Source organism: Amia ocellicauda, chromosome 20 (genome assembly GCF_036373705.1).
Source record: "Amia ocellicauda isolate fAmiCal2 chromosome 20, fAmiCal2.hap1, whole genome shotgun sequence".
Classification (NCBI taxonomy): Eukaryota; Metazoa; Chordata; class Actinopteri; order Amiiformes; family Amiidae; genus Amia; species Amia ocellicauda.
In genome coordinates, this window is record NC_089869.1 from 13,294,742 (window position 1) to 13,321,696 (window position 26,955).

Consider the following 26,955-nt stretch of genomic DNA (forward strand, 5'->3'; position numbering starts at 1 on the left):
TATAAAATAAACTTTCACAAAGTCCCAGCTGTTCGATAAAAATACCCAAGTGAAAATATTTTTAGAAGAGTAATATGTTAAGATAAACATATGTTATCAATATGTTAGAGGCAAAACAGAACTTTACGGTCCCATAGTTATACTAGAATTAAAACTGACACATATTAGTAGATCCCAAATAATAAGTCAATTTTCATTAAGCATTTTTATTTTATTTTGCACAGATGTTAAAGCAAGATCCTACATTATGATGGGTTAACAGCATCCAGAGTGCTCCAGTAGTTTTCACGGAGCCTAGAGCAGGTATGTGTTCTTTTCTTTAAAGCTGGTCTTTTTGGTAAATGTTTATGGCTGGTTTCACAGACATTGATTAGTACTAGTATTTGGGCCTGTGAGTATATAATTGTATTGCCATCTCACCCTTACCACACTCACAAGGACTCATCATGCAGTGCAAGAATGTAAGAGAGAGTCTTTTCAGAACAATAATAAGTGCACAGCTAGCACTCGCCAAGGTGTAAGACATTACTGATGGTGTCCAGGGCTATCTCCCAGAATGATTTGTGGCTTTCAAATGCTGGTCAGAGTCTGGTCTCCACTCCCAATTTTCCAATTAAAAGGGCTTCAGGTTTCTGCTAGTTTCAGTCTTGTTCAAAACATATGCTGATTTAGTTGACTTACCTACTGCTGTGGCTAATTTTATGTGTTTTTTTTTTTTCTCTTTAACAGCAGCCAGCATTGTTTTATTGCCCTGTCGGATATGAATAAAAAGTTTTGCAGGCGAGTAAGATTTTTGTTCTTTGTTTTGCTAACAGTCTTTGAGTTAGTGAACTTTACATCTATAATCACAGCAACGTGTCATTGGAGTTAGATTTTTTTAAGGACAATATTAATATAGATGCATACTACATGTCTTTAAGAAGGGGACAGACCCTCACTTGTCAACTGATCAACAGCTACAAGGTGTTTTGAAGATGAAAGCTGAAACTTTAAACAAAGTAAACTAAACCACACAGTAGGCCTAGTTTCAGGGGAATGAATGTCTAATAAAGTGGTGGAAAACACTCTCTCATTAGAAAGTAGGATATCAAAGTAAAAGTATATGAAACAAGTGAAGAAAGCTGTGTTTCAAATAATAAGGAGAGGTTGTAGATTACAGTTAAACACTGAAAATGTAGCTGAAAACGGTGTTACATGGGTTATTGAAATATAAAAAGCAAAATAAATGCATTGCCTTAAGATATGTATGTATGTATATTTAATATCATCATAATGGTGGAAACATCTTGGGGAGGCCTTCATCGACACATGTTAATAGTGATAGTGATGATATGTGTATGTGTATATATATATATATATATATATATATATATACACATACATGGAATATGTAGCAGATAATGTATCTGAAAGAAATTCAAAAGTCTGTTTACCTGTATATCGGACACTCCAAACCCAAGGAAAAGAAAAACATCCACAAATACGCATGCAGCGCACCCAATCAACCCATTCTCAACTCTATTTGAGCATGGTGCCTTATAATTCTTGTCTTTGCATTGAACTTATTTTAATTTTATCCTTCTTTTCTTGTCATCTTCTCTTTTCCTTCTTCTCTTCCTTTTAGCTTCCTCTACATCTCCATCTCAGACTGAATAGTCTTTTCTGCTTTCTGAGCCATCTCTCTGGTGTCTATGAAGGAAGTTAGACCATACGATTATTCAAGGATGGTGATGATGTTGTATATTGAAAACATCTCCAGACATATTACTTCTCTAGACATGTAAAGAAAAGTCTAATTTGCAGTGTATGTAGCACATAGTCAGGTTTACATTTTTTCCCCTTGAATGGCACATTCAATTAAATAGTCAGTTATTTTTTAAACTTCTGATCTTTTCAAACCTGCTCCTGCTGTTTTCTTGACAATGAGATGCAGATGGAGATGTTTTAAAAAACAATTACCTGTAAGACACTAGTGGGGCCAGAGGTAGTCATACTTTGTGTTGTGGCCCAGTGCAATCATGGAGTTTCTGTCTCTTCTTGGTGGTTCAGATGAGCCCAGGTCTGGCCTGTGAGGACAGAAATACAGAGTCACAGACATGAAACAATATAATCTTTAGTCAAATGAGAAAAACTCTGGTCCTTGAAACTTTGTGCTGTGTACATACACTAATGGTTTTTCTTAATACATTTGGCATCCAGTAATGAGTTGGCTGATTTGTTTATGGCAACAAAAACGTTCAATCCCGTGGTAGAATACTTTAAACCCAATGTTACCTCCCCTCACTATTTAGTATTGTGTTTCAGCAAAACTAACTATTAAGATTAAATACCCCACATATCCAGAAAGGACTGCATGGAGAATAAGTAAACTGTACTTTCCCTCACCTCAACTCCCACACAATTCTGTGGATTTGAAACCCTAAAACAATGGAGAATCAAAATGAAATCCAGGTTTTTGCCTAGCCTTTCTGACAAACTCTGCTTGTACTGTTTTTGTGGTGTTGAATTGTATTACTCTCAGTGTTCAATTTACAGATTTTTTTGCAAATTATTTGACAAGCTTCAATTGAGCTTTTATTCATCCTGTGGACAGGGAATAGTTTAATTATGGAGCATTTGATCTGAACCATGTTTGTCCAAGTTTGGTCAAGTTGCATTAACTGTTTAACCTTACTGTGCCAGTCACCAGCTATCCCTACAAAAGAGTTGCATGTGTTTTAACAGTGTCAGTTATGGGTTTTTTTTTGTTTTGTTTTTATGAGAATATGCATTTGCTTCAGAACCAGGCTTTACATAGTTTTTAAATCAAATCCTGAATGCATGCACTTCTTTCATAATAATTGTATGTGTTGGGGTCGCAATCCCTGTGACATTTCAAGATTAATTACAATATTAAAGTTTTTTGCAGATACTTAGACAAGCATGGTGGTTTATAGTCCTGGAATGCCTGTTCAAATGGTACCCAACTGCTAACTTGGCTGAACAACAAGGAACTCTCACTGAATCAGCCATACCTGAGTCTGTTATTAGTCTTCTAATATGTACACAATGCTTTGAATCCCCACCACTCTTTAGCATTGGTTTATACTGCATATAAGCCAACAGTCTCATTAGGAGAAAGAAGGGCAGTGAGGAGAGCTACCTGTACAGCTGGGGGCACGATCTCTTCAGTGCACTGGATGATAACCCCAGTCTGCTCTGATTTCTCAGCCTGGTCTTCTTTACCAGTTCCTTTACTCTCCCCCAGGGGTGATTTTCATTCTAGAGAGGAGAACAGAACAGTTTTTTGAAGAGGGAGAAGAAAATTATTTTTTATTTCTCTTTGTTTCAAAAGGAAAAATCCAATCAAACACAGCTGGTATTACTTCAGCAGCTTCTATCGCCATTGGAGAGAGTGAGTCATTTGTGTCACCTGTGATTTAACCACTGTGGTGGAATTGTTTTCAAGGGCCAGGGTCTAGTATAAATAGACACTCAATATATTCTGCTCTGTTGTTTCAGCCTTGTCATCCGTTCCTTTGCCCAATGTTAGCTCAGTCTTCTGAGCTCTGTGGATGGGTGTGTCTGTGTGGTGGGGGGGCGGGGCGTCTAATACTTACCCGTCTGAATGGTGCGGCTAGACCCTCCATGCTGTCGCAAAGATACCTCCCCTCACCCTCTGTGTAGCTTCTGCGGTTCAGGCCTTTCCTCAGGAGAGGCACCAGGGGATGGCTTCCTGCTTCTCCATGACCCTCCACCCCTGTAACAGTAATGATAAGATCTTTCCAGAAAAGTTTGTCTCCTGAGTGAAAAGCAGATGTTGGAAAGAGTATTTTTATAGCCGGAAAGTTTGACAGTACAGGACACGTGTCGATATGAATCATGGGTCCACCGAGACAACCCTCTTCCCCCTGCACAACCCAATGTGGTGTTATCTTTGCATGAGGCAGATTGCTCCAGTTCTGATTTCCTGCCAATTGTAAAGAAAGGCACCCCACTTTATTAAAGAAAAATATCCCACAGGACTGGAATTTGAATCATCTGTACCTCCAAAGGGAATCTGACCTTATTTGAAAACTTATTTGAAAAAGCCTCCTTTCGCCAGAAAGATATTTTACAATGGACATCTTAAGACCTGAATAGAGACAAGTTTATAAACTGATCACACTTATGTGCAGCCTTAGATATTTAAACCAATTAATCACTTCTTGCAACTATACCTTACATATGGCAAAATGGAATTACTAAATTGAGCAGAGATTTGATCTACTTTGTCTCCCCTACACTGTATATTTTTAAGCAGTCAGCTTTATCCCTGATGCTAATCACCATAGCTCTGACAGCACACTTTCTTATAATTGTCGAAGAGCAGTTGGTTGGGATAATCACATGCAGACTAAGTGCTCATATAGGGAGTATGTATGTAGAAAAATTATTATGTGAGTCTAGAAAATCACCCAGGATTATAACATAAAGGCAGTATGTTTTTAGTGTTAGTGTACAAAAAATGTAGTCAGGCTCCTCATTTCTAATAATAACCAGTAATTTGTCAAAACAAAAGAATAATCTTGTTTACAAACCTTTCCTTCCCAGCCTGTCGGGGCGCCTTGCTATTTCAGGAATGGTTGACAGGTCTGACAGTGTGCCATTGGAGGCAGTCAGGTTGTGGAACTCACTCCTGGAGTGTCTTTTCAGCTCCTGAAACGCCAAGCTGGCTGCTCCACAGGAACAGTGCTGCAGGAAACAGTCCTGTTTGAGGAGAGGTGATAGTGTGAACACAGGCTCATAAACTCCCCAGTTCAGCACAGGTGAATCTTTAGATAACAGAGATGACAACACGTGAAACCTCTAATGGGTATTAAAAAAGAATACAGAAATATTTAAAAGTGGCATCCTCCTTTATAACTTTGGTTTGAGTGGCAGGGATCTGTCAAAATGGGAACCAGCATATTTGTCCACCACATCTTGTGCATAGTGTTCATTTGTCTAATTGTGAAACCGCTGGAGCAATTATAACCTTGCAAATGTTGTAGTTTGACAATTTTGGATCAGTATGGTATTGGAGAAATGTAATCCCAGGCAGTAACTTAGCTATGCTAAGACAGTATGTACACTTTATGGTTAGCTTTTCCAGGACACATACTGTTTATATGTTGGCACAATGTTTGAAAGAGTAAAAAATAAATTAATACCAAATACCAAAACCAAAACACAGGTTTTTGGCATGATTACAGGTTTTCTAGCAGTGTGGTCTTGCCTCTCTTGTGGTACTTCAGCTGTGTGTGTTTAGAGCACACAGGGGTCACATTGTCTTGTGACCCATGACAGAGCTACAATCTGAACTGAAGATCACTTCAGAACTGGTAAGAGTGTTATGTCACATGGACAAAACTCCCAGGAGGCAGAGGAGGATCCAAGAATGTCAGCTGTAGTGGGCTTTCTTCTTTGCATCCCCTCATTAAGACCCTCTATTTGAGCACAGGTCGGGAGAGGACATTTGGGGAGTTGTGTGAGAGTGTCATGCTTGGCCAAGAATCAACTATAGAAAAATAGGCTAATCCTGTAGTTTCTCAGCATACTGTAGTTTCTGTTTTTAAAAAGGGAGAAAAATCTGTATAAGTGGTCGTTAAAGATGTAAAGGAGTAGAGTGCAGTTATTGTGACAGGATGTAATTACTGTTTAGGGTAATCTAGTTGGTGGTATTTGTTGTTACCTGTGAACTTCATTAGTGTAGCCGTATGCTGGCTATTTACTTGCAGGTGCAAAAGTAAGTTGTTTATTATTATTATCTTTGCACTGTTTCCAAATGACACAACATTGCAGCTCTGTGGTTCACAGAACAATATTTAAGGCAAGATGTCTCCCAGATGAATGTAAGTGTAAATTATGGAATTTTAACAAAAAACACTCCGCCCAACTTCCCCAGCTGAACACTACCACTGACATCCCACGCTGCTTACAACAAAGCCAGATAAGACAGATGGATAATTAGTCTGTTCAGAAGCATCCTGGATGTCTTGGAGTTGCGTTTTGATCGGGGTGACCAAGCTCTGAACACCATCTGTTTCTCATTCCACACCTTCAGGGAGGTGGAGATAGTAAATTAAGGGCTTTGCCGGAAGAAGAGGACTCTTAACTGTCTATTCATTCCCATATGCCTTGTCTGTAAGGCTTGCACATGCGTAAAAGATATGAAAACAAAGTGTTGAAGGGATTTACTGGTCTTTGTTTAGTATCAAAAACATAGAAACTATGAATATGTAGAAGATGAAATTATTGTTATTTTGGTGGTCTATAAGCTGATGCACGTCTGTATATTCAGGTTTTAAAAGTTCACTTTGGGTTGTTTCCCCTCTCCTTCTTTGAAGCGATATCCCCGCTGTGCTAAGCAGCGGCTAAAACTGGAAGGCTTTTCCTGTCCTCGAGTTGAACTATCATATTCTCTTGATCACAGTGACAGTTATGAAAACTCCCAGGGCTGACAGCCCCCTTGCATTTGGTAATCAAGGTGCAATTATACATGGCAGACATTGCAACTAAGAAAGATTTGGTATTGGCTGGGCCGTAGTATCTTATCTGAATGTGAGAGATGTCATGGGCAGGGAAAGTTAGAGCTTGCCTGGAGAACATGGCAACATACAACTGAACACATAAAACTGAGTATAACAAAACAAGAAAAATACTTTTATTGAAGCAGTATTCTCACTAATTATTATGTGTTAGCTTTCTTTAATTAAAACATCTGTTTAAAGTATTATAAAATTATAATTAGCTTTGAAGGACACAGAGACATCTTTGTGGATGATCCCTCAAAAACTCTCAGAGTGGAGATCTGGAGAGGCACAGAATTTGCAGGCCTATGCTACTCTGAGAATGCACAAGGCAAATAGGTTTTCACAGTAATATATTTTAGTTCTTGTGAAATTCTGAAGTAATTTAGAGGGCACAAACGTATCAGGAAGAGCTGCAATATCTTAGGAAAGCAATGAATAACAAACTTGGTTTTCTGTTGTTCAAGTGTTTGCCAGATAACATTCAAAACTGAGTAATTCTTCCTGTTTTGAATAGAAACGGAGCAAACCCAGGGTTCCTTTTTAATAGGTGACCTATTGTAAAGGAACAACATGAAACATAAAACACTTTTGCAAAGAGCAAACAATGTGTAAAAGTAGATGCTATTTAAATGCATCTTTTTGAAGTTCATAATTAGATCCTTAACCCCCTGCGCTGATATATTGCAACCTTTAGCTAACATTTTAGTGCGTTGCAAGTGGGGTCTGTATCAATAGCGTGATAGGATGGGACTAAAACAGTCACTTCAGATCATTAATGTATTTAAAAAGTCCCTCTTACACACTTTTTTTTCCAAAGAGTTAATGTGTATACTAAATGTATAAATGTAATTGTTCTGTATACGAGCTACTGTCTCCCAGGACCCAATCGGAAAAATATATTATGTCTCAAGGGGCTTACTGTGGAGAGTAAATAATCATAATGGTCCATTACAGAATGGGATGTTCAAATGCAGGGTTGTTGATTAGATCAGTTCTGCCTTTAGTAACCTAAGAAGAAATAAACCTTAAAGGACGGACTGTACTTTCACTTATTATATATTTTTTATAATATTTTATATTATTCACTTTTTTCATTTTGTTTCTTTCGTGTTCTTTATTTTCCACTAAGCTAATCCCTGATTTATAATTGTAGGTTTTGATTTGGTTTGCCAATTTATGGTATAGTATGGCTTAACACAGTCATGTAAAAATTGCAGTAATTTAAGCTGGGATAGTTAGGTCAAGGTAGGGGCAATATAATAATGCAGTTGTATCAAATAGACTCGTGGAAAGATTTAAACACATATAGTAGTAGTGCCTCTAAACCTCTAAACCAAGGAAAACCTGGGAAAATACATGAATGACCCAGTTGGAAAGAAAATGTATAATATTGTGCTTTTTTAAAAGAATGTGTAACAATATTTTAAGGGAAATGTTTGTGAGTAATTGCTTAACAGCTTTTGTTAATTACTGTGCAGAGGCGAGCAGGATGTTCTGTTTTCTCACCTCCTTTGTTTGCTTTATTCGGGATTCCTTCTGCAGGCCACATATTTGCTTTTGGAGCTTGAGGTTGTGCTCCTGGAGTTGTCCGATCTTTTCGATGAGCTGGCAGATGTGTTCCAGGTATCCCAGTCCTGAGCCTAGAGCATTCACCTTTCCCTGGTTCACCTGAAGAAAGAAAAATTAAAACAAAAAGACTGTCAGGAAAGTTACAGAACAGCCTAGCATAGACATTCGGGAGCCTCCTCTCACCTGAGAATAGCTTCTGGGCATGGAAACCATAACATGAAAGGCAATCAGAAAATGATCAAAACAAAAAATATGCCATTCTGTTCCAGTCTAATGGAGCAGTGATTGTTATACTCACAAATGCATTTCACTTTTAATACGTTTGTTTTTCTCACAGTAAAGCAACATCAGCATTAATATGTTGTTAGAAACTGCAGGTGTTAAGGTACCATATTGCCACCAGTAATTGTTTTAATGTGTTTTTTTATGGCAACAAGAAATTTAAAACATTGCTTTTCAACAGAAAAAATGCCCATTCACCTATAAAATGTGTAATGCAAAAGTAAATAAATAATGTGAAGTCCCTCTGTGCTGCTGTTTTCTACATCTCATTTGTTGCAACTAGTTGAGGCATTTGATAACAGATTATTTATTTCATTATTAAAAGCACTGAAAATGGCTATCCAATATCTATGTCTGTTCCTACTCCTTTAAGTTATTTTGTTTAGGGTTACCTTATCTGATTCAAATAGACTTAATCTGTTGTTGTTTCTATTCCATTCTAAATTAAAGCAAACACTCCACGGCCGACACATTTGTCAAAGAAGGACAGTCCTGAGGCTTGAAACATCCCTTGGGTGAAATTTTAAATTGATAGTGTTGAGCAAGAAATTCAACAGGTTTCAGTCGCTACATCAAACATTCTGCTTGGCAACTAATGAAAGGTTTCTTGAGTGCACTGGTTTAAGTTTACAAAGGGCAGTGGAAGTAGGAGCAGGTTTTTTGTACGACTGTCTAAAATCATTTCTGAAAAGTGTTGCAGCATTTTTTCCGTAAGGAAGCATTTGCATATTTCTTAGGAATTTAGTTTGGTTTGTTGGTTGCTGTTGGCAGACAAGAATAGGTACCAGAGTTGACCACCTGCAACCTACACTGATCAGCCATAACATTATGACCACTGACAGGTGAAGTGAATAACACTGATAATTTCCTTATCATGGCACCTGTCAGTGGGTGGGATATATTAGGCAGCAAGTGAACATTTTGTCCTCAAAGTTGATGTGTCAGAAGCAGGAAAAATGGGCAAGCGTAAGGATCCGAGCGACTTTGACAAGGGCCAAATTGTGATGGCTAGACGACTGGGTCAGAGCATCTCCAAAACTGCAGCTCTTGTGGGGTGTTCCCGGTCTGCAGTGGTCAGTACCTTTCAAAAGTGGTCCAAGGAACGAAAAGCGGTGAACCAGCGACAGGGTCATGGGCAGCCAAGGCTCATTGATGCACGTGGGGAGCGAAGGCTGGCCCGTGTGGTCCGATCCAACAGACGAGCTACTGTAGCTCAAATTGCTGAAAAAGTTAATGCTGGTTCTGATAGAAAGGTGTCAGAACACACAGTGCATCGCAGTTTGTTGCGTATGGGGCTGCGTAGCCGCAGACCAGTCAGGGTGCCCATGCTGACCCCTGTCCACTGCCGAAAGTGCCTACAATGGGCAGGTGAGCATCAGAACTGGACCATGGAGCAATAGAAGAAGGTGGCCTGGTCTGATGAATCATGAGTTCAGGGTGTTGACTTGGACTCCAGATTCCCCAGATCTCAATCCAATCAAGCATCTGTGGAATGTGCTGGACAAACAAGTCCAATCCATGAAGGCCCCACCTCGCAACTTACAGGACTTAAAGGGGCTGTTTTGGCGGCTAAAGGGGGACCTACACAATATTAGGCAGGTGGTCATAATGTTATGGCTGATCGGTGTATATCTGTAGAAAAAACATGTCACTTTTCCTATTGTATCCTAGCAAAGCTGAACACATTTTTGTCTCATTCCATAGAACTATGTGTATCATGCTGAACTGCCCTGTTTTCATACTGTTGCATCTGTGGGCCAGGACTTTCCCCGGGAAGAGCTTCCAAAGCTGCAGCAGTGTATTTACATGGAAAATTGCAAACACCACCCCACATTTAAGGTAGGAATTGTGTTGTATTTACATAACAGCAATGCACTGGAACTAAAACCTAACCTGGTGTTTCACTGTAGTCCAGAACTGTTATCAGCAATTATGCCCTTCCTCCCCCTTCAGAACAGAGATTAAGGCCAGCTATTATAGCCTGTCACTCTACATTGTCACCTCAGCCTCACCTGCTCCGTAAAACAATTATTGGAGCTGGAGACCTTGTAACAAAGGATATAAAGGCATGAAACCATTTGAACACATACATTTTTTTTTAAATAGCAAACAACAAAAAAGTGACCCAATACATATATTTGTATTATGACTTGGCTGCAATGCTTACCCTGCCATAACTATAACTTTTGTTTTATTTATTTATTTATTAGTTTACTTTTTTTGTGTGTGTCAGTACAGATTTTGAACATGCAGATGTTGTTATTTCAGAAATAAAGGGGACATTTCAAGCAAATATTTACACAATCATCGCATTCCGAACCATTCCTAACAAAAGCAGGAAGTGATCTCAGGATGGTTTTCCCAGAACCTTTCTGTACCTTGGCTTCTGTATGACTTTGTCAGTTCAGTCTAGGGGAATACTGCTCGTGGAAATGAACCCAGAACAATGGGGGTGTAACCATGGAGGAATGTCTAAAGATAATGTTGTATGATATTAAGAATTTCCTTTTTAATCATAAAGCAAAGCCATTTTAGCTTACACAAGCAAAGCATTTTCTTGTATAGTCAAGATGTTTACAGTTATAAGATTTTTTCTCACACTTTTTTTTTTCTGTTTTCAGAAAACGTCCTGTATGTGTTTACTTCTCATTGAATGGGAATTGTAGGGATATGTCTCTCAGGTGAACAATCCTGAGTAATGGTTCATGCATAAATTTATTTTTGGTTTGTTTTAAATTTATTTTGGCAAATGGGCCAGCTAATACTTCTCAGAATAAGAAGAGGGACACATAGTGAAACCAACTCCCCCGATCACTCCCTCATGTAGATTTCATGCACGTCCTGGTGAGATCAAGACTTGGAATTCACCCTGGAATGCAAACTATAGATGCCACAAATTCTACATTTTACAGATAAATTTACAATGATTTTGGTTCAATTCCACAAAAAAACTATAATAAAATGTACCTACTGTATATATAATGTATGTAATGTAAATGTACAATAATGTGATATAAATATACATTATTTCTCTATTATCGATTTACATGGAAAGCTGTATTGTTGTAGAGAGCCAAATTGATCAAATTATAAAATGACATTATAAATATATATATTTGGCAGCTGTATTTGACTCTCTTCTCTTGGAAACCATTCATAAATCTGAAATAGGCAGTTGACTTCATTCATTATTGAAATTGCAAAACAGCAGACATGTAGCATCAAGAATTGAAGGGAAGTTTATTTAGATTCAGATTGAATTCCTGAGGGGAGAAGCACACAGAAGCAATGCGTGAGAATGGCCCACATAATAAACTGCAAAAAGCGTTTTCCTGGATATGACGCGAGAGCAGACAGATCTTATCAGAAGCGCTGTGTGCATCGTCCAGGAATCTGTATGAAGGGAAGGGGTTTAGAAACACCCTTCCCTTCTTCTACACTTCCTACCCGTCTCATATGAAACGTGACTGGAATTTAGCAGAGCCCTGTTTAAATTTCAAAACCCCTCACAAAGACATTCCTTCAGGTTCCCAATAACAATGGTCTAATGCCTCTTCTACTGTTCCCAAAATCCTGCAGGTGTTCTAAGCTTCTCTAATTCACCAATGAATCAAAGGAAATGACAACTAAAGGAAATTATAAGAGAGGAAAATGTGATTTAACAAGTAACAGCACAGGTGGGGTGAGAACCTGGATGCCCTGCAGTCTTCGAAGACAGTTGGTAACTAGTTTAGGAACATAGGGCTTCAAATAATAATACATATTAAATTACTTCTCATATGTATCTATTTATTTTTTTAATTTTGTGATCAAAGGCTAACACGCTTGGAAACATATGGCAGACATAGTATGAGGGGGAGAGATCTGGAATACCATTTGGAAAACCAAGGGTTTGTCAAGTAAGTAATTCAGATAAAAACAAAATGTCCATTCCTGCTGTGTGTGAGGCTGGACATAATACTGAGGAAACTTCAGCTCATATATCTGACTGATTGGGGCGGAGAGGTTATTTTGTGAAGTGAATCACTGAAGAGTCTTTAAAGATCCTGCAGTATGGTTGAATCTTCTCATTGCTGTCTTCTCCCTTACTTTAGCAGGTCTGGTGTTTATAACTTACGCTATAATTTGATTGTATATTTTTGTATCAGTAATTCTGTTTTTGGGCTTGTGTATCAATACATATATCCACCTTCAAGGGCAGAAAATATTAGCAAAAACTAAAGTTCTCAGGTATTTGTACTAGATATTTCCACAGCCTGTTCCCAAGAGGTTTCTACACATGACAATATTCCATAGGAATCAAGAGCCAGATGTTGGACAGGCACGGTGATTTCGAAAGGTGTTCCAGCACTGCTCTGTAGTCATTGTCAGTGTGGTGCTCAAAAGTTTAACCCAGTAATGTGCTGGAGGTAAAATAATTTTATGTAGAGTAGTCCAAGAGCACAGAGCCAAGTGCAGCAGAATGTATAGAAAATATTTCCACATAGTAGCAATGCATTCATTGACATCTGTGTTTCTCTAGAACAGCTACACCATTTAACAATTTATAAGAATCTAATTGAAATTCAAGAACAGTTCTAGAACTATACTGTACTTGGTGGCTAGCTTATAACTATATAACCTATATAAAAAAATACCTGTCCCTCAGTTTCAAGAGTACCTTTCTTTCCTGTCCTTTTTCTGGAATCAGAGTGTGTTTGGCACAAGCGTAGCCAGCTCGGATGGAAGGAAAGCTTTTCTGTATTGAAACAAGACTGCATCTGTGTGTCACTCCAAGTTGTTTCATAACATGGATAATTATCAGATCAGGAAAAGCCTTTGAACCAGCCATATTTCAAAAACTCCCATACGAATATCCCTGTCTTGGACTACAGAGCTCCATTTTGTTTCGTTACGAATTACCTTATTAGCTTCAGTGACAAGTGATGATAAAGCTTGAATTTACCGCCTGGCCTGTTGTCAGCACTGCGTGCTAATGCAGCTGCACCGAGCACAGGGAGGCCCTGAGATGATGCCGGTTTTCAGCCGCATACACCGAAGCTATCAAAGGGCCTTTATCTGAGTAAATATGTGAGTAATTCAAGCAATTTTACACCTGGTTGATGAAGCCAGGTAGTCAGCCCTCTCCGACTGGCAGGGCAATGGTGAAGTGAAAGGCCGCTGCGAGGCGCTCAGCTCTGAGCACAATCGCTGATGGCATCTGCACAATCACTCCGTACAGATGAACAGGTGCTGCTAGACAAGCATCCAGCTGAGAAGAAACCTCACGGTCTTGCCTTCTGAATTGTTTTTGGCGAACAGCAAACAGTTTGTGTTAAATGTATGGTTATGTTTTTGGTGGTGGTGTTTTCTTTGGGTTTTTTTACACTTAACTCCACTACTCTATAAATACAAAAAAACTATGATTTCCAGTGTTTTTAATGGGTATAACGTTCCATGGATTATTCACCTGCTGTTAAAAGCGTGATTGTTTGTTTATAAGTGAAGGAATACCCAGAAAACCTCTCTCTCTCTCATTATATAGAATTCAAAGACAAGCTTCCCCAATTAAATGAGAACCCGGTGATTATTTCTTGAGATATAATTTGTTATGTACTTAACAGGGCACATAAAAAAGGAAAATATTGTCACTAGAGTACAGACATAACCTTTAAGCCCATTATGAAGCTGAGTATAGTGTATTATAATTAAGTATAAACCATGACAAAATAAGAGTATCTGCTTAATAACATATGTCTGTGACTTATGCAAACCTGCCTCTTTGTGTCCCTTCAAAATGAAGAGATCAGAGGGGATGGTGGAAGTGGAGTGCTTGTATCGCACAGCAGAAGAGCTCTGTTCTCTTCACTGGGAAGACACGGCACCACCTTCAAAGTCATGGGCGTTTCCCAAAACACTTGTCATCACTACATTTGACAAAAACACTTAAAGTGGTCATGTCGAGGAAGGATCATCCTGGAAGGCTGCACTGATCTTGAGGTCTTCAATTGAGTCACTGTAGCATCTCTAACATGCAGGGGTGACATGTAAACCCATCTTTAAATGGTTTGCAATAGCTGTTTGTCCCCATTTTGTTTCTCACAGACGACAGGCTGGTTGGCAACTTCCCCCCAGTCAAAGGAAACGCCCATCGTAATTGGTCACAAACTCAACCTATTGCAAATGTCTGTTTCTCAAAGAGGACAATATGGAATAGAGGCAACACCCTCCTGGATTATTTTGGAGATCCTGCCCTGAGAGAACAGAGCAGTCTGAGTCTGTTGTTGCACGTGATGCAGCTAATAGTAACTGTACACCAAATGCAGAGTTTCTATTCTTCTGTCAGGCTCTATGGTAACCGTTCAATTTCACATTCATATTTATTTGTGTGACAACATAATCTTTAACAAAGGACAAGAATTTGCAGCAGATTGATTTGCTTCCTCTGTGCACTTTACAAGTTAAGAATATATTGTTTCTGTACTGAATTGTTGTGAAATCTAATCCACATGAGAAAACATACTCTTAAAGTTATCAGATCAGCAGGAATTTAAAGCCAGTATATATTAGTAATAACAATAACTGTGGTAAAATTGAATAAAATAAGTTGTGTACAGGTTTGCTGTTCAAACACTCTTAGCATTCATACAGCATGAAAACATATCATTGGTGTCTTCCTGAGAGCAAACAATTGCTTCCCTGTCAAGCAACCAGAGTGATTTCCAAAATACAGTGATGTCAGTTTGTTACGAGTTAGGAAAGACCAAACTCACTGCTTAACTTCCATTGTTCATCACAGATTTACACAGTTTCTGTAATTATCTCCAACCGCTCTCTGAGGTTCTCCCATTAACCCATTTGAAAGGGTTTGGCTCGGGTGGTAATTGACGATAATGACAGAGAATATAAATATAGTATCTGCCACCCAAATGGGGGTTTCTACAATCTCTGAGTGTTTGAAGGAAATCTAAACAGCCCGCTTTGATTACGGTTTCTTAAGAGCTGTATTAGCAAAGCAATGGGTACTACTCTCAACATGATATAAGCCATTAGATAGAAGAAAAGCCTTGCGTATGCATGTCCTTGTGAGTTATATATATACACACCGAGCAGCCATAACATTATGACCACCTGCCTAATATTGTGTAGGTCCCCCATTGGCCACCAAAACAGCCCTGAACCGTCAAGGCATGGACTCCACTAGACCTCTGAAGGTGTGCTGTGGTATCTGGCACCAAGATGTTAGCAGCAGATCCTTTAAGTCCTGTAAGTTGCGAGGTGGGGCCTCAATGGATTGGACTTGTTTGTCCAGCACATTCCACAGATGCTCGATTGGATTGAGATCTGGGGAATTTGGAGGCCAAGTCAATACCATGAACTCGTGATTCATCAGACCAGGCCACCTTCCTCCATTGCTCCGTGGTCCAGTTCTGATGCTCATGTGCCCATTGTAGGTGCTTTCAGCAGTGGACAGGGGTCAGCATGGGCACCCTGACTGGTCTGCAGCTACGCAGCCCCATACGCAACAAACTGCGATGCACTGTGTGTTCTGACACCTTTCTATCAGATTTGAGCTACAGTAGCTCGTCTGTTGGATCGGACCACACGGGCCAGCCTTCGCTCCCCACGTCGCCAGTTCACCGCTTTTCCTTCCTTGGACCACTTTTGATAGGTACTGACCACTGCAGACCAGGAACACCCCACAAGAGCTGCAGTTTTGGAGATGCTCTGATCCTGTCGTCTAGTCATCACAATTTGGCCATTGTCAAAGTCGTTCAGATCCTTATACTTGCCCATTTTTCCTGCTTCTAATGCATCAACTTTGAGGACAAAATGTTCACTTGCTACCTAATATATCCCACCCACTGACAGGTGCTATGATAACGAGATTATCAGTGTTATTCACTTCACCTGTCAGTGGTCATAATGTTATGGCTGATCGGTGTATATATATACACACACATACTGCTCTGGAAAAAATTTAGACCACTCCAAGTTCAGAAATCAATGTAACAGTTTCAAACTATTCCTGAGTGTGGCAATGCTGTGGATGAATGGTAAATACTTATCTGTACATTTTTATAATTGCCTACTCCAATATGGTGGACATAAAAAAGGAAAAGTAATTGATAAATTCTCTCACCTCACTTAACCTGCAGCATTCATCCATGTATTCATCCAGACTGTCGCTCGTGTTATATTTCTGCAGCGGCTGCTCCTGAATCTCCACTTCCGTCATGTCATCATAGGCCTCCGTGAAGCTGCTGCTCCTTGGCCTGGTATCTTGGATGGGAACCTCAGCAGTAACTTCCAGTGTAGAATTCACTTCACCTTCCTCAGAGACCTTTTCTAGGTTTCCTGACTGCTCAATCTCTGAGTCCTCTTCTTCTTGAGACTGGCTAAAGTCCGGTGTGGCACTTTCAGAGCTCAGCTCGTCTTTGTTTTCGGCTGAGACCTGCTCCTCTGGTGTCTGCTGGGTACTGGTGTCCGTCTCTTCTGTCTCTGGGCACTGGCTGAGCGAGAGAAGATGATCTTGAGCTGCCATGTTCAGGACCCCACAAGACGAGTCACAAGATGACCCTCGGCTGTGCACCACAAAGCTCTGTTCGGACCCTGTTGGGGTGGAGGGGGAATTTGCTCCACTAGGCAGCTCTACGCCAGAGTCCTCCGATTCAAACTTGAATAGTCTGGGCAGGTCGGGGTCCTGCACTGTGAGGTCAGAAAGCTGAGACAGGTAGTCCAGGTTGGGATGGGCTTGCTCTGGCGTCGATGGGGCTTCATTGCTGACAAAAGGTTTGGCTGGCTCCTGGATGTCCTGCTCTGAGACAGAGTTTCTGGGGGAGGCATTTTCAACATTCACAAACTTTCCCTGGAAGTTGTTGAAGATCTTCATCTTGGTCAACACCACTTCACTCTCCACTGCCGTTTCCGCCTTTCCTATGGGAACAAAAACATAACAATGGTTTATCTTTTACCAAAAACTACTTCCAGCTTCATTCAGCCTAGCAGCACCGAGATGACTAAAAAAGATTGATAGCAATTGTTGCCCATGTTGTTGTTAATGTCCAGTTCTTATTAGGGGGGTCAGAAGTAGCAGAGGTGTAATCATTCCATTACATTAATAACAGCAGATATGTTTAATCAGCAGGGAAGTTGTTGAGAAGTAATTTATTTGGGTTAAACAAAATTAACTTTCATTCATGAAACATCATGTTGCATAATGTTTTTAGCAGTATTTTGAAAAGCATCTTCTAGTACTTACAGATATGGGTGACACATCTTTATAAAACTGTAATTACTTTTTAATTTTTTTGTGAAACAAGGTGGGAGAAGCTCGAGATAACCTCTGAAGTATTTGAGAAATGCTCTCTGGAGCAAGCGTAGGAATAATATTTGTCTTCTTAGTCTCTGTCAAACAATTTCTTATCAGTTTTTTCACCACAGAGGGCACATACAAGTAGTCAGAAATCTTGAAGTCTGAAGCAGAAATCTAAAAGGATTTTTTCCCCCCATTTTAGAAATGTGTTGAAATATGAAGACAAGCATTGTACAATCAAGCCTTCTTCAAAACCAGATGGTGAAAATAACCCAGGACTATACTAACCCAAAAACCAACAGTGCCGCTTTGATCCTAGTCCTGGTTTAATATCAGTATGGGGAGCGTTCGTATGAAACATCTCCTCTTTCCCGTTACGAGGAATATGATACTTTGAGTGTCAATCATAGTGGTTCCTTATTATTTTAAATCCATAGCATTGCTTTACATTGGCAGTGGCTTGTCTTACTGCAGATTAATATTCAACCATATCCTCATTGGTCTGCGTTTAGAAAATGCTTTGGAGAAATATCGGCAGAGTGTTTAAGAATACTCCCCAGAAATTAAAAGGCAGTAATGTGATCCAAACTTGGTGCTAGTCGAAGTTTTATCTGGGATGATGACAGTGTTTGCATTGGTTTAAAGACCTATTACACATGTTCCTTAAACCAAAAAGTCTGACTTTGTTTTTGAGCTGTGGTAACCAGCTCCAAAAAAACTAAAACAAAACAACAACAAAAGGTATCTACTGGAATTAGTACTGTTTATAGGTTTGATAGAAATAGTATGTTAAATGATAAACCCTTGGAGAAGTTGCCTAGACACAACAAACATTTTTCTCTCCATGTTTTTTCTTGTGTGATTAATTAAGAAAATACATACTTATTTAAGTTCTTTATTTACATTCATTTTCTTTGGTATGAGTTGTAAGCTTTGCAAATGCGGGGGGTTCAAGATCAAAACCAGGTCAAATCTGCTGAGTGTTGGAAGTGGTCTCTTGGATAAAAATGTGCTTTAAAGCTTACGTTTCTCTTTTCCCCTACATTCCCTTGTGTATGAGTTTGAATGAGATTAGCTTTCGATAGAAAAACTAGTAAACAATCAGGCACAACAATCAGTCTTTCTCACAAAGTTAATAATGATTTGAAGATTCCACCTTTTGCCAAAAAAGATGATCTATGGAAAGGAAAAGGCAAAACATTCTGTACAGTCTTTGCTAAGATTAAGAATTTCTGAAGGTTTCAGCCAAGAATCCCACATGGCAGTAGGAACACTATGGATCATACAGCCAGCATGAAATACTTGTATAAAGATAGGGATCAGTATGACCAAAATCTCATTTAAGGTGACTTTAGGCAATTTAGTATTTTGTGATTATGCAAATTACTAAAGGACTGACAATTTAAATACAGTAGCAATCTCATGGTGTCCTTTCTCCCCTATTTAAATATTTAAATGTAAAAAGTGTTTATATAAGAAAATTCTAATTCCCTGTTTTCAATTTTCTGTCTACAATATGTTCCGGATTAAGCATGCCATTCAAAATAACTGGAAAGTTGGATCTCCTAGTCTGGCACACAGTATCCATTAAATAGCTCTCCTGGTTATTTTAGCAAATAGCATTAGCCTGCACAAAATTATCTCCATCTGGCCATTTTACATATAAACTAAACAATGACCAAATGCAGCTGGATTGGCAACTTTACTGCCTTCTATGTTAAAAAAAGGTGACAGGAATTTAAACATTTATAAATGGTTTCACACATTCTTTTTCAGTTTCAATTTAGATATCACTGTGAAATGATGCTACACCAAGAGTTGATTGGTGAAAATACATTCATTATTATTACAGTATATGAAGTGAGTATTATGGTCAGATGGAACATTAATTAGATGGTCTATAAATTGTAACACATACAGAAACTTTTTCGTTATATGACTGTGTTAATGATAATTCAAGGTTGTTGTCAGGGATTTCCAGCTTTAAAGTAATGAATTTGTGTCTCTTACTCCCACTGCCACAAAACACTGAAATGAAATATAAATATATATATATATTTTTTTTTTTTTTTTTACCACATGTGGAAAGAAAGAAAGGTTTGACTGAGATCAGTCCTACTTGAAATGCATTTCTCACAGTATAAGCCTACTGGATGCCAGGAAACACATTTCCTGTTTTCTTGACATGCAGGAAACAACTAGAATATTACTGTTGTTGCCGCTGTATTCTGACTTGATTAGCACCCTTTCATCATTCTCAGTGTTTTCAGGCAGTCAGGAAAATAAGTCAGTGGCCAACATACAATGTATCACAAATGTGCTGACTGAGGACCATTTTCTCACGATTCTGAATCGCATGCAGTGTATTGGTCTTAGGGGGGTCTGACATTCAGTAATATTAAACAAGTAACTAGACATGCTACAGGCAACATTTGCTGTCTGATTAATCTGACCTTTGTCTAGAGTGAACTGTTACAAACTCAGTCACTTGAACTTTGCAAATTCAATTGTCTAACTTTGTTACATAAAAGTAAATAATATGAATTTCTAGTTATGAAATGAAGGGTTTTCCTCCCACATTTTCTAATTTGTATAATACATCTCTTTCATTTAACATTGTCTACATCCTAAATAGTTTTTTAATAAAAAATAAATTTAAAATGATGCGTACATGCCACCTTCTTTGATTTTATTAATTATAACAAAAGTACTAGAAAGATAAATTGACAGAATAAGCCTTTTCAGACTCGCACAGCAATAAACATGCCGGTAGAACAACTGCAACAAAGAGAGAACGAGACACCGATACCTTCACAGGGGAGGAGTGTCATTCAGCACTGGCACAAGGCACAAAAAAACAAGCCAACAAAAAGTTTCTAAAATGAGCTCTTCGTTTAACACCAGCAAAACAAAATAATGTCCAGTACAAAGTATTTATAATTTTTATTTTGGATTGTTGAGGGGACAGAACGAGTGACAGTTTCAGTAATGCTTCAATGCGCGGAAGTCCTTGAAGCGTGGAACTTTTTTTTTTAAATAAATATTTATTTTTTGTAAAATGTTTTGCAATGTTTTTGTATTCGTATTCAATTATTATAATGTATAATTCCTTAATACTTTTGCAGAGACCAGCAGATAGATGCAAAGTATAGCTGAGGGAGATTCCATAACTGAAAGACCTTATACTAGGCTAAGGTTATAGGAGCTTGATTGTTTTGAAGAGAATAAACATGATGATGTTTTTACAGTAACAAGTGAGTATATTGAATGTACATGAATTAATAGTAAAGCGCTTAAAATGTTATGCATTATTTTACATTTGCACGTTGAATGTACATGAAAGTACAGAAAAGTATTGTTGGATTTTTATGTTTGCATGTTTAAAACAAGTCACATAAGATTTAATTGAAACTGAATTTACTGTGTACTCGTTTTCACTGATTGTGATTGATTGCATGATTGATTTATATCTTCATTTTATTTCACAATTCAAGTGATAGTTGTATTTGTTCAGCTCTAGTCTATCTAAGCTAATTGTCTAATAGTAAGTGTGTCTTAAGTGTGTTATTCTTTCGCTTTCTGCTATGGCTGTTCATTCTCCTGCAGACGCCCACCAGTGTAGAAGGATCCCAGAGATTAAATGGAAACCGCACCATTCTTGTTTGAACCCTAATGCTAGGCAGCGATGTTAGAAAAGTCTGGAGACAAGAGTTTGAACACATTACAGGTGTGTGAAAGAAAATAAAAAGTAAAACTAGGTCAAAATGCAGCAGGATACTGAACTGCTAGGAATGCTCTCTCTTTTACTAATGAAAAGGGTTTCTAGCCTACATTTCAAGACCAAATTGTCCAACAGTAATCTCAGAATATGTAACTTTAACTCCCCAAAAACAGCATTCTTTGCATAACTCATTCAGTAACCCCTTGAGTACCAGACCGCTGAATTCACTGCTGTTGTATGAACAGTGTATGGGTTGTTTTTCAAACTTGTGTTTTTTTTTTGTAGCGACAGCGTATAGAACATGTTTAGACTTGCTTTTCCTTTGGTCTCTCTCTAAGTTATCACAGGTCCAACTGATACATTTAACCAATATTTGTACTGTAATGAAAATACAAAGACATATATGATAATGAAACCATGAAAACATTTACATTTTCACCAGTATCCATTAACTGCTGTTGGTGGCTACAGTTTCTTTCTCTTTTCATTCTTCACCAGCATTAGTCTTCACTTAAGGGCATTAAATTATCTTAATGAAAAACAACATGTCTTTGACTATGCCTTCTGTAACTTCCCCCTCTCTCTACCAAAAAATAAGATGTTATATGTTTCTTTGATAACTCAGTTTCAGGCTGTGCAATGTACTAATCTTGTACTCTTTTGCTATTTGCAGTTAGTTGGGCTGCACACTTACTCATGAAACACAACAACAGCAGTGATAGTAAGATTGAAGGTTTATGAAGTTTGTTCATAGTTTAAAACCAGCCTGGACACGTTTTAGGATTCCAGATAATTGTATGTTGTTGTTTTTTAATTAAACAGTGTGAGGCATTTATTATAGAGTATAACAGTGTAGCCAAAATAAAGGCCTGACGCAACCCTCAGAGTACCTCAGGGAAGCCATCTCTGAACCTGCTCACATGAGTCATGGCTTTATCTTTAAACCTCAATATAGTGATATAATCTTAAAATGTTTTATGTTTTATGAAGCCTGTACACCATCGCCATTCCTACAGCATCACTGAAAACAGGAATGGCCACCTATCATTACCCCATGATTCAGAGAAAGTAGAAAAGGATCCTAATTAAATTATACTTCTAGCATCTCCATTCAATTTATGTCTGTCCATCTTGGTTATCCCATACCTACAGGAACACCTGGTTCAAAGTGTTTTGATCTTCACAGAGAAATACAATCTCTCACTAGTTCCATTGACTGGAAATAAAGCACCATAAGTGAGATCTCAATAAGCATTTATTTTATTTTTATCTGCATATATAATTGTAATTTCAGACAGAGAAGCATGAACGCTATGCCAAAAGATGTACGTTTTATTCCCCTGAAGCAAAAATGTTAATTGAATTGGAGTCTGTCTGTAGCACAGGTGGAGAAGACATAAATATACATAGGTCTACTGGGTCTTTTTATGACTGGAGAATGTGCCAGAAAGCCATCTCCCTCAACACTTTGGGTGGCCAAACAGACCATGAAGCTGAGCATCCTTCATTGAGAAGATTTGATTATGCTGTTATATAAGTTCTTCTGTATATTGCTACATTTTAAATACAAAAAAAAAAAGTGTTGCACTAGTAGTGACATGCAATACATTGTATTTTACCATCCCTCCTGCACAGCTACAACCTATAATTTATGGAAACAGCAGGAAAACATATTTTCAAACATTAATCTAATGTTATTTTTATACCCAAAGTGCATTCTTGTTCTTCTTAAATCTCTGCAAAGCACATGCTTTGAAGTAAATGACAAAATATATTCAGCTAAACAATACAAGTATTCTCTAAAATGTGACTTATTTATAATTCAGAATCTATATTGGAAATCTCATTTGTGTCCACAGCGGCTACATTGGTTTGAAGCTGACATGATTCTAAAACCAGACCACATGATTTCAATTTCAACTCATAGAAAAACGATATCTTTAATGGCACGTATATATGTCTTATATACTCATCACTGCCATCAGCCTTTATTGATTCACTGCTGGATGAAGGCCTTCCCAAGATGTTTTTTTCCACTTCATATGTATGTATAATATATGTGTATATGTATTTGGACATGTGCACAGGAGACAATTAAATGAGGAGGTGATCTCAATTACCTAGATGAGTCTGCAGTCTGCCTGTCCTACTGCCAAAAGATATGGCAAAAAGCAGATGTTCCCACTGAAGAGGTGAGAAATACCTTCAGGCCTGTACCTCATTCACTACCTCCCCCATAACACTGAAGAAGATGAATGCCAAAACATATTATGATTTGACTTTGATTCGGCATAACTTAACTGTGGATTCTTTTCCATCCATGTGACATGGCTGCGAGATACCCTGCAGCTCTTTATCATTCCCCACAAACGCCACTCTTCCACTATCTGACGCCACAGGATAACTGAGGAATGTGCAGGAGCCATAACTTAGTTCAGACTCTTTCAACCCAGCGTCCGCAGACAGCTCGACACTGCTTCCAAAAGCTTTCTGTATAAATCATAAGTAATTGGTAGGTAATTGGAGGAAGAGTTAAAGTTTTTTTTTGGTGGTGGTGTTATTGAAATGTCAAGGTGGCGCCTTTGCTTACTCACTGCAAGACTGATAGATTGGTATACATCAGTTCGATCACAAGCACGGCATTTGGTGTTGCACTTTGCAGATTTGACTTCTCATGACAGTTAACCCCCTCTGGTCACCTTTTAGAGTCACTCAGTTCATTTTCATACATTTCACATTACAGCTCATTGCATTTCTAGGAGGGCCTATTTATTCCATGGACTTCTCTTAGAGAAACCTCCAGCAGAAGCATTTCTGTCTATTTACTTAAGCATAAATATCAGACGCGGCAGTTTTGAAATACTAAATAGCCCGTTGAACATACTAGCATAATTTATTTTATCAGTAACTTAAAAAGCGTATACATGCCCATGGCCAACTTGCCTTTTCATGGTTGCCCCATAGAAGACAAGGCTAAATCTTGAGTTTCTGGATAATATCAGTCAATTGGGAAATGTACAAGGTCAGGCAGTTTAAGGAAACATAGATAGGAATTTTTGAAGGGGGGGGGTAAAGATTTTCTACAGTGCACAGACAGCTTAGGTGACTTCTGACCTAAAACCATTGTGCTTTTAAACATAAAAAGCATATTTCTTTAAAAAGTCAAATGTAACATTTCAAACAGGCTCATTAGTATTAACAAAGCCTACATATTAATGTTGTGATTGAGTCCAAAATGTAATTATTACAGTCATGTGTAGAGAATCATATGTAGCCTTTGAACAGAATGAGATTTTTGACTTATGAGTCAGAGAAATCAAATATTGAAAATGAAAAGTGGAAGTGTGATTATGGCTGAATGCTGTATGTCACACCTTATACTTTGTGAGGATACACAGCATAGTGGCTATGAAGTGTGGTGTGTGATTTCTTTACAAGCTCTGAAGTAATCCTAAGAAAACACTGGCTATGCCATTTCGAACATATTTTCCATAGGTTTGGTATCATACAGGTCCCAGCGTGGTGGTCCTTCAAGCAAGATTTAACCAGAGATGATATAGTTAGAGGGACACGACCTCGGAGAGATAATGCTTTTTCTAGAAGAAGGAGAGCACAAAGGTTACGATTATATCCAGGCTGGATCTGTCATTTTGAGCAGTTAAGCCATCACAGAAACACTTACAGATTCCCCTGAAACACAGCAGATGGCATGCAGACAGCAAGTAAGTATTATGTGTAAGTAGACTACACATAAGTATTGGTCCTTAAAGAGCCAAAACACTTAACCAATAAATATGATTTGTGGACAGCAATTAGCCCATAAACAAAAGACATGCAACAATGCAACAGCAAAACCAGGGTGGAGCTGTCTGTCTTAAACCAGCTGGCGAGCCCTATTTGCCATCCCAACATGGCAGACCAGAGAGTAGACACTGAAAAGTTGCAATAGACACTGCTTTTATACTGTAATGGTAACTCAATACCAATGACAGAAACACACTCACTACTCAATCATACAGGTTACTGCATTTCATTAAAACAATAGAGTACACTATACTTTTGCAAATACTATACCTAGCCATTGTGCATTCTCTCATTTTCTGATGGTCACAAAATAGTCCTCAGTGATAACTGGTAGCATGGCATTACACTGCCATTAGAAGGGGGTTCATCTGGTGACTCAATCCTTGGCAGGGTGACTCATGTCTTAGACTTGTGATAATTCACTGTACTCTGAAAAACAGAGTAAGGAAATTTTGTATGGTCCTAAATGGTCCCATAAATAATATTTTACTAAAACTCCAGTAAATATATTATCTATTAAACTCCCATGTAGATATACTTATATATAACAAATTATTTTAAATCCTGCTTTTTGTGTATTCACTTTCAGATATTGCTATACTATATACTGTTTAGTGCTATACTAAACTATTTTCCTTTGCTTGCCATGCACTTTAAAAGTTATTTTACTATTCATAGACAATAACAAATATATTTATTTAATTCAATCAAGTGCCAACAGATTAAAGAAAGGACTGAGAGGTGTGTGAAAGATACCATTCCAAACTCAAAGCAAGCTGTGAAGCCCAATGTCTTTCTGGTCTGTTTTTTTTTTTTTTTTTTTTAACTGTTTTGATTGCAGAAAACAATCTTTAGCCACTACAGGAAATTACAGGAAAGCATCAACACTGCACTCCCCCACCATTCCCCCCCCAAAACAGCCCAAATCCGAAACCTAAATGAAAGCAAGTCTGATCTATAAATGCATCTCATACCTAATAATTTTCCCAGCACCCTGCTCTTCAAAGACACAATTACACCCTGCTTGAGATGTCTAGCCTTGCCTGCAAAAAAACAACAACCAACAAACCCCAATGCGCACTCTGATAGGAACAGCTAGTAAAGACAGCTGGCAGCTGCTGCTGTAAGGCTAAAATCGTATTTTTGTCTGAAGTCCTGAAAGCATAAACAGTAATTTGTGGTGTACCTCTCCTCCACGGCGTGAGGATGGTGAAGGGCTTGTGCCAGCTGAACACCATGCTGGCTCTCCGGCTTCTCTGGCTCATGGATGTACTGCTTGAGACCTGAGCCTCGGCACTTGCTGGAATTGGTGTCAGGGAATGAACTGCCCCTTAGCAGCAGTGTGACATCCTAGCATCTAAATGGATGGCGTTCTTCATTTTCTTTTCCTCTTCAGAGAAATACTCAAATTGGCATGGCACAAATCCTGCAATATTGTTCCCTCACAGCCTCTCTCAGTGCAGGTTCCACAGGGTGCTGTTTCTGTGTTGTTTCCTTTGCTCCAATCACAGCTGTTCAGCTTGCCTCCCTCATTCTGTGTCCTCCTACTCTGCTGCCAGAGGAGAGTGAGTACTCTGTAGCAAGGGCTCCACGCTTTCACAGGCTGTTGTATAGGGCAGGCTGCCAGCAGTGACTTATGAAGGGAGCAGCCCAGTGGAATTCCTCTCTCGCCTTCCACTGAGCCAAGGTGACTGATGGGAGAGGGCGAGGGAGGGACTGTTTGCAGGCTTGATGTGTTGCAGCTCTCCCTA

The 26,955-nt window shown here is 38.7% G+C and overlaps 2 protein-coding genes across 3 annotated transcripts in view; one reads left to right on the forward strand and one right to left on the reverse strand.

Annotated features, from left to right (window-relative positions):
- Nucleotides 1–696: 696 nt before the first annotated feature.
- On the reverse strand, nucleotides 697–26,891 carry LOC136716089 (uncharacterized). Its single transcript, XM_066693576.1, has 8 exons — nucleotides 26,391–26,891; nucleotides 16,507–17,300; nucleotides 8,040–8,201; nucleotides 4,560–4,728; nucleotides 3,600–3,739; nucleotides 3,143–3,261; nucleotides 1,960–2,066; nucleotides 697–1,689 (listed from the first exon to the last, which is right to left on the reverse strand). Exons 1-7 carry the CDS (start codon nucleotides 26,467–26,469, stop codon nucleotides 1,970–1,972), a joined length of 1,560 nt encoding a protein of 519 aa, XP_066549673.1. The 5' UTR covers nucleotides 26,470–26,891; the 3' UTR covers nucleotides 697–1,689; nucleotides 1,960–1,969.
- Nucleotides 10,087–26,955, forward strand: part of hells (helicase, lymphoid specific) — a 39,117-nt gene continuing 22,248 nt past the window's right edge. For both annotated transcript variants that reach the window (XM_066693571.1, XM_066693572.1), the window contains exon 1: nucleotides 10,087–10,223. In XM_066693571.1, coding sequence (XP_066549668.1) covers nucleotides 10,093–10,223 — 131 coding nt within the window. In that variant the 5' untranslated portion in view covers nucleotides 10,087–10,092. The remainder of the gene's footprint in view (nucleotides 10,224–26,955) is intronic.

Bases quoted from the DNA above. Each gene is read 5' to 3' on its own strand.
- LOC136716089 (XM_066693576.1), bottom strand. From the start codon at position 26,469: ATGAGCCAGAGAAGCCGGAGAGCCAGCATGGTGTTCAGCTGGCACAAG. The intron at 8,202-16,506 runs GTGAGAGAATTT...TTCTTTCTTCAG, and splicing joins AATGCTGCAGGTTAAGTGAG to GTGAACCAGGGAAAGGTGAA. The intron at 4,729-8,039 runs GTGAGAAAACAG...CTCCTCAAACAG, and splicing joins GAATAAAGCAAACAAAGGAG to GACTGTTTCCTGCAGCACTG.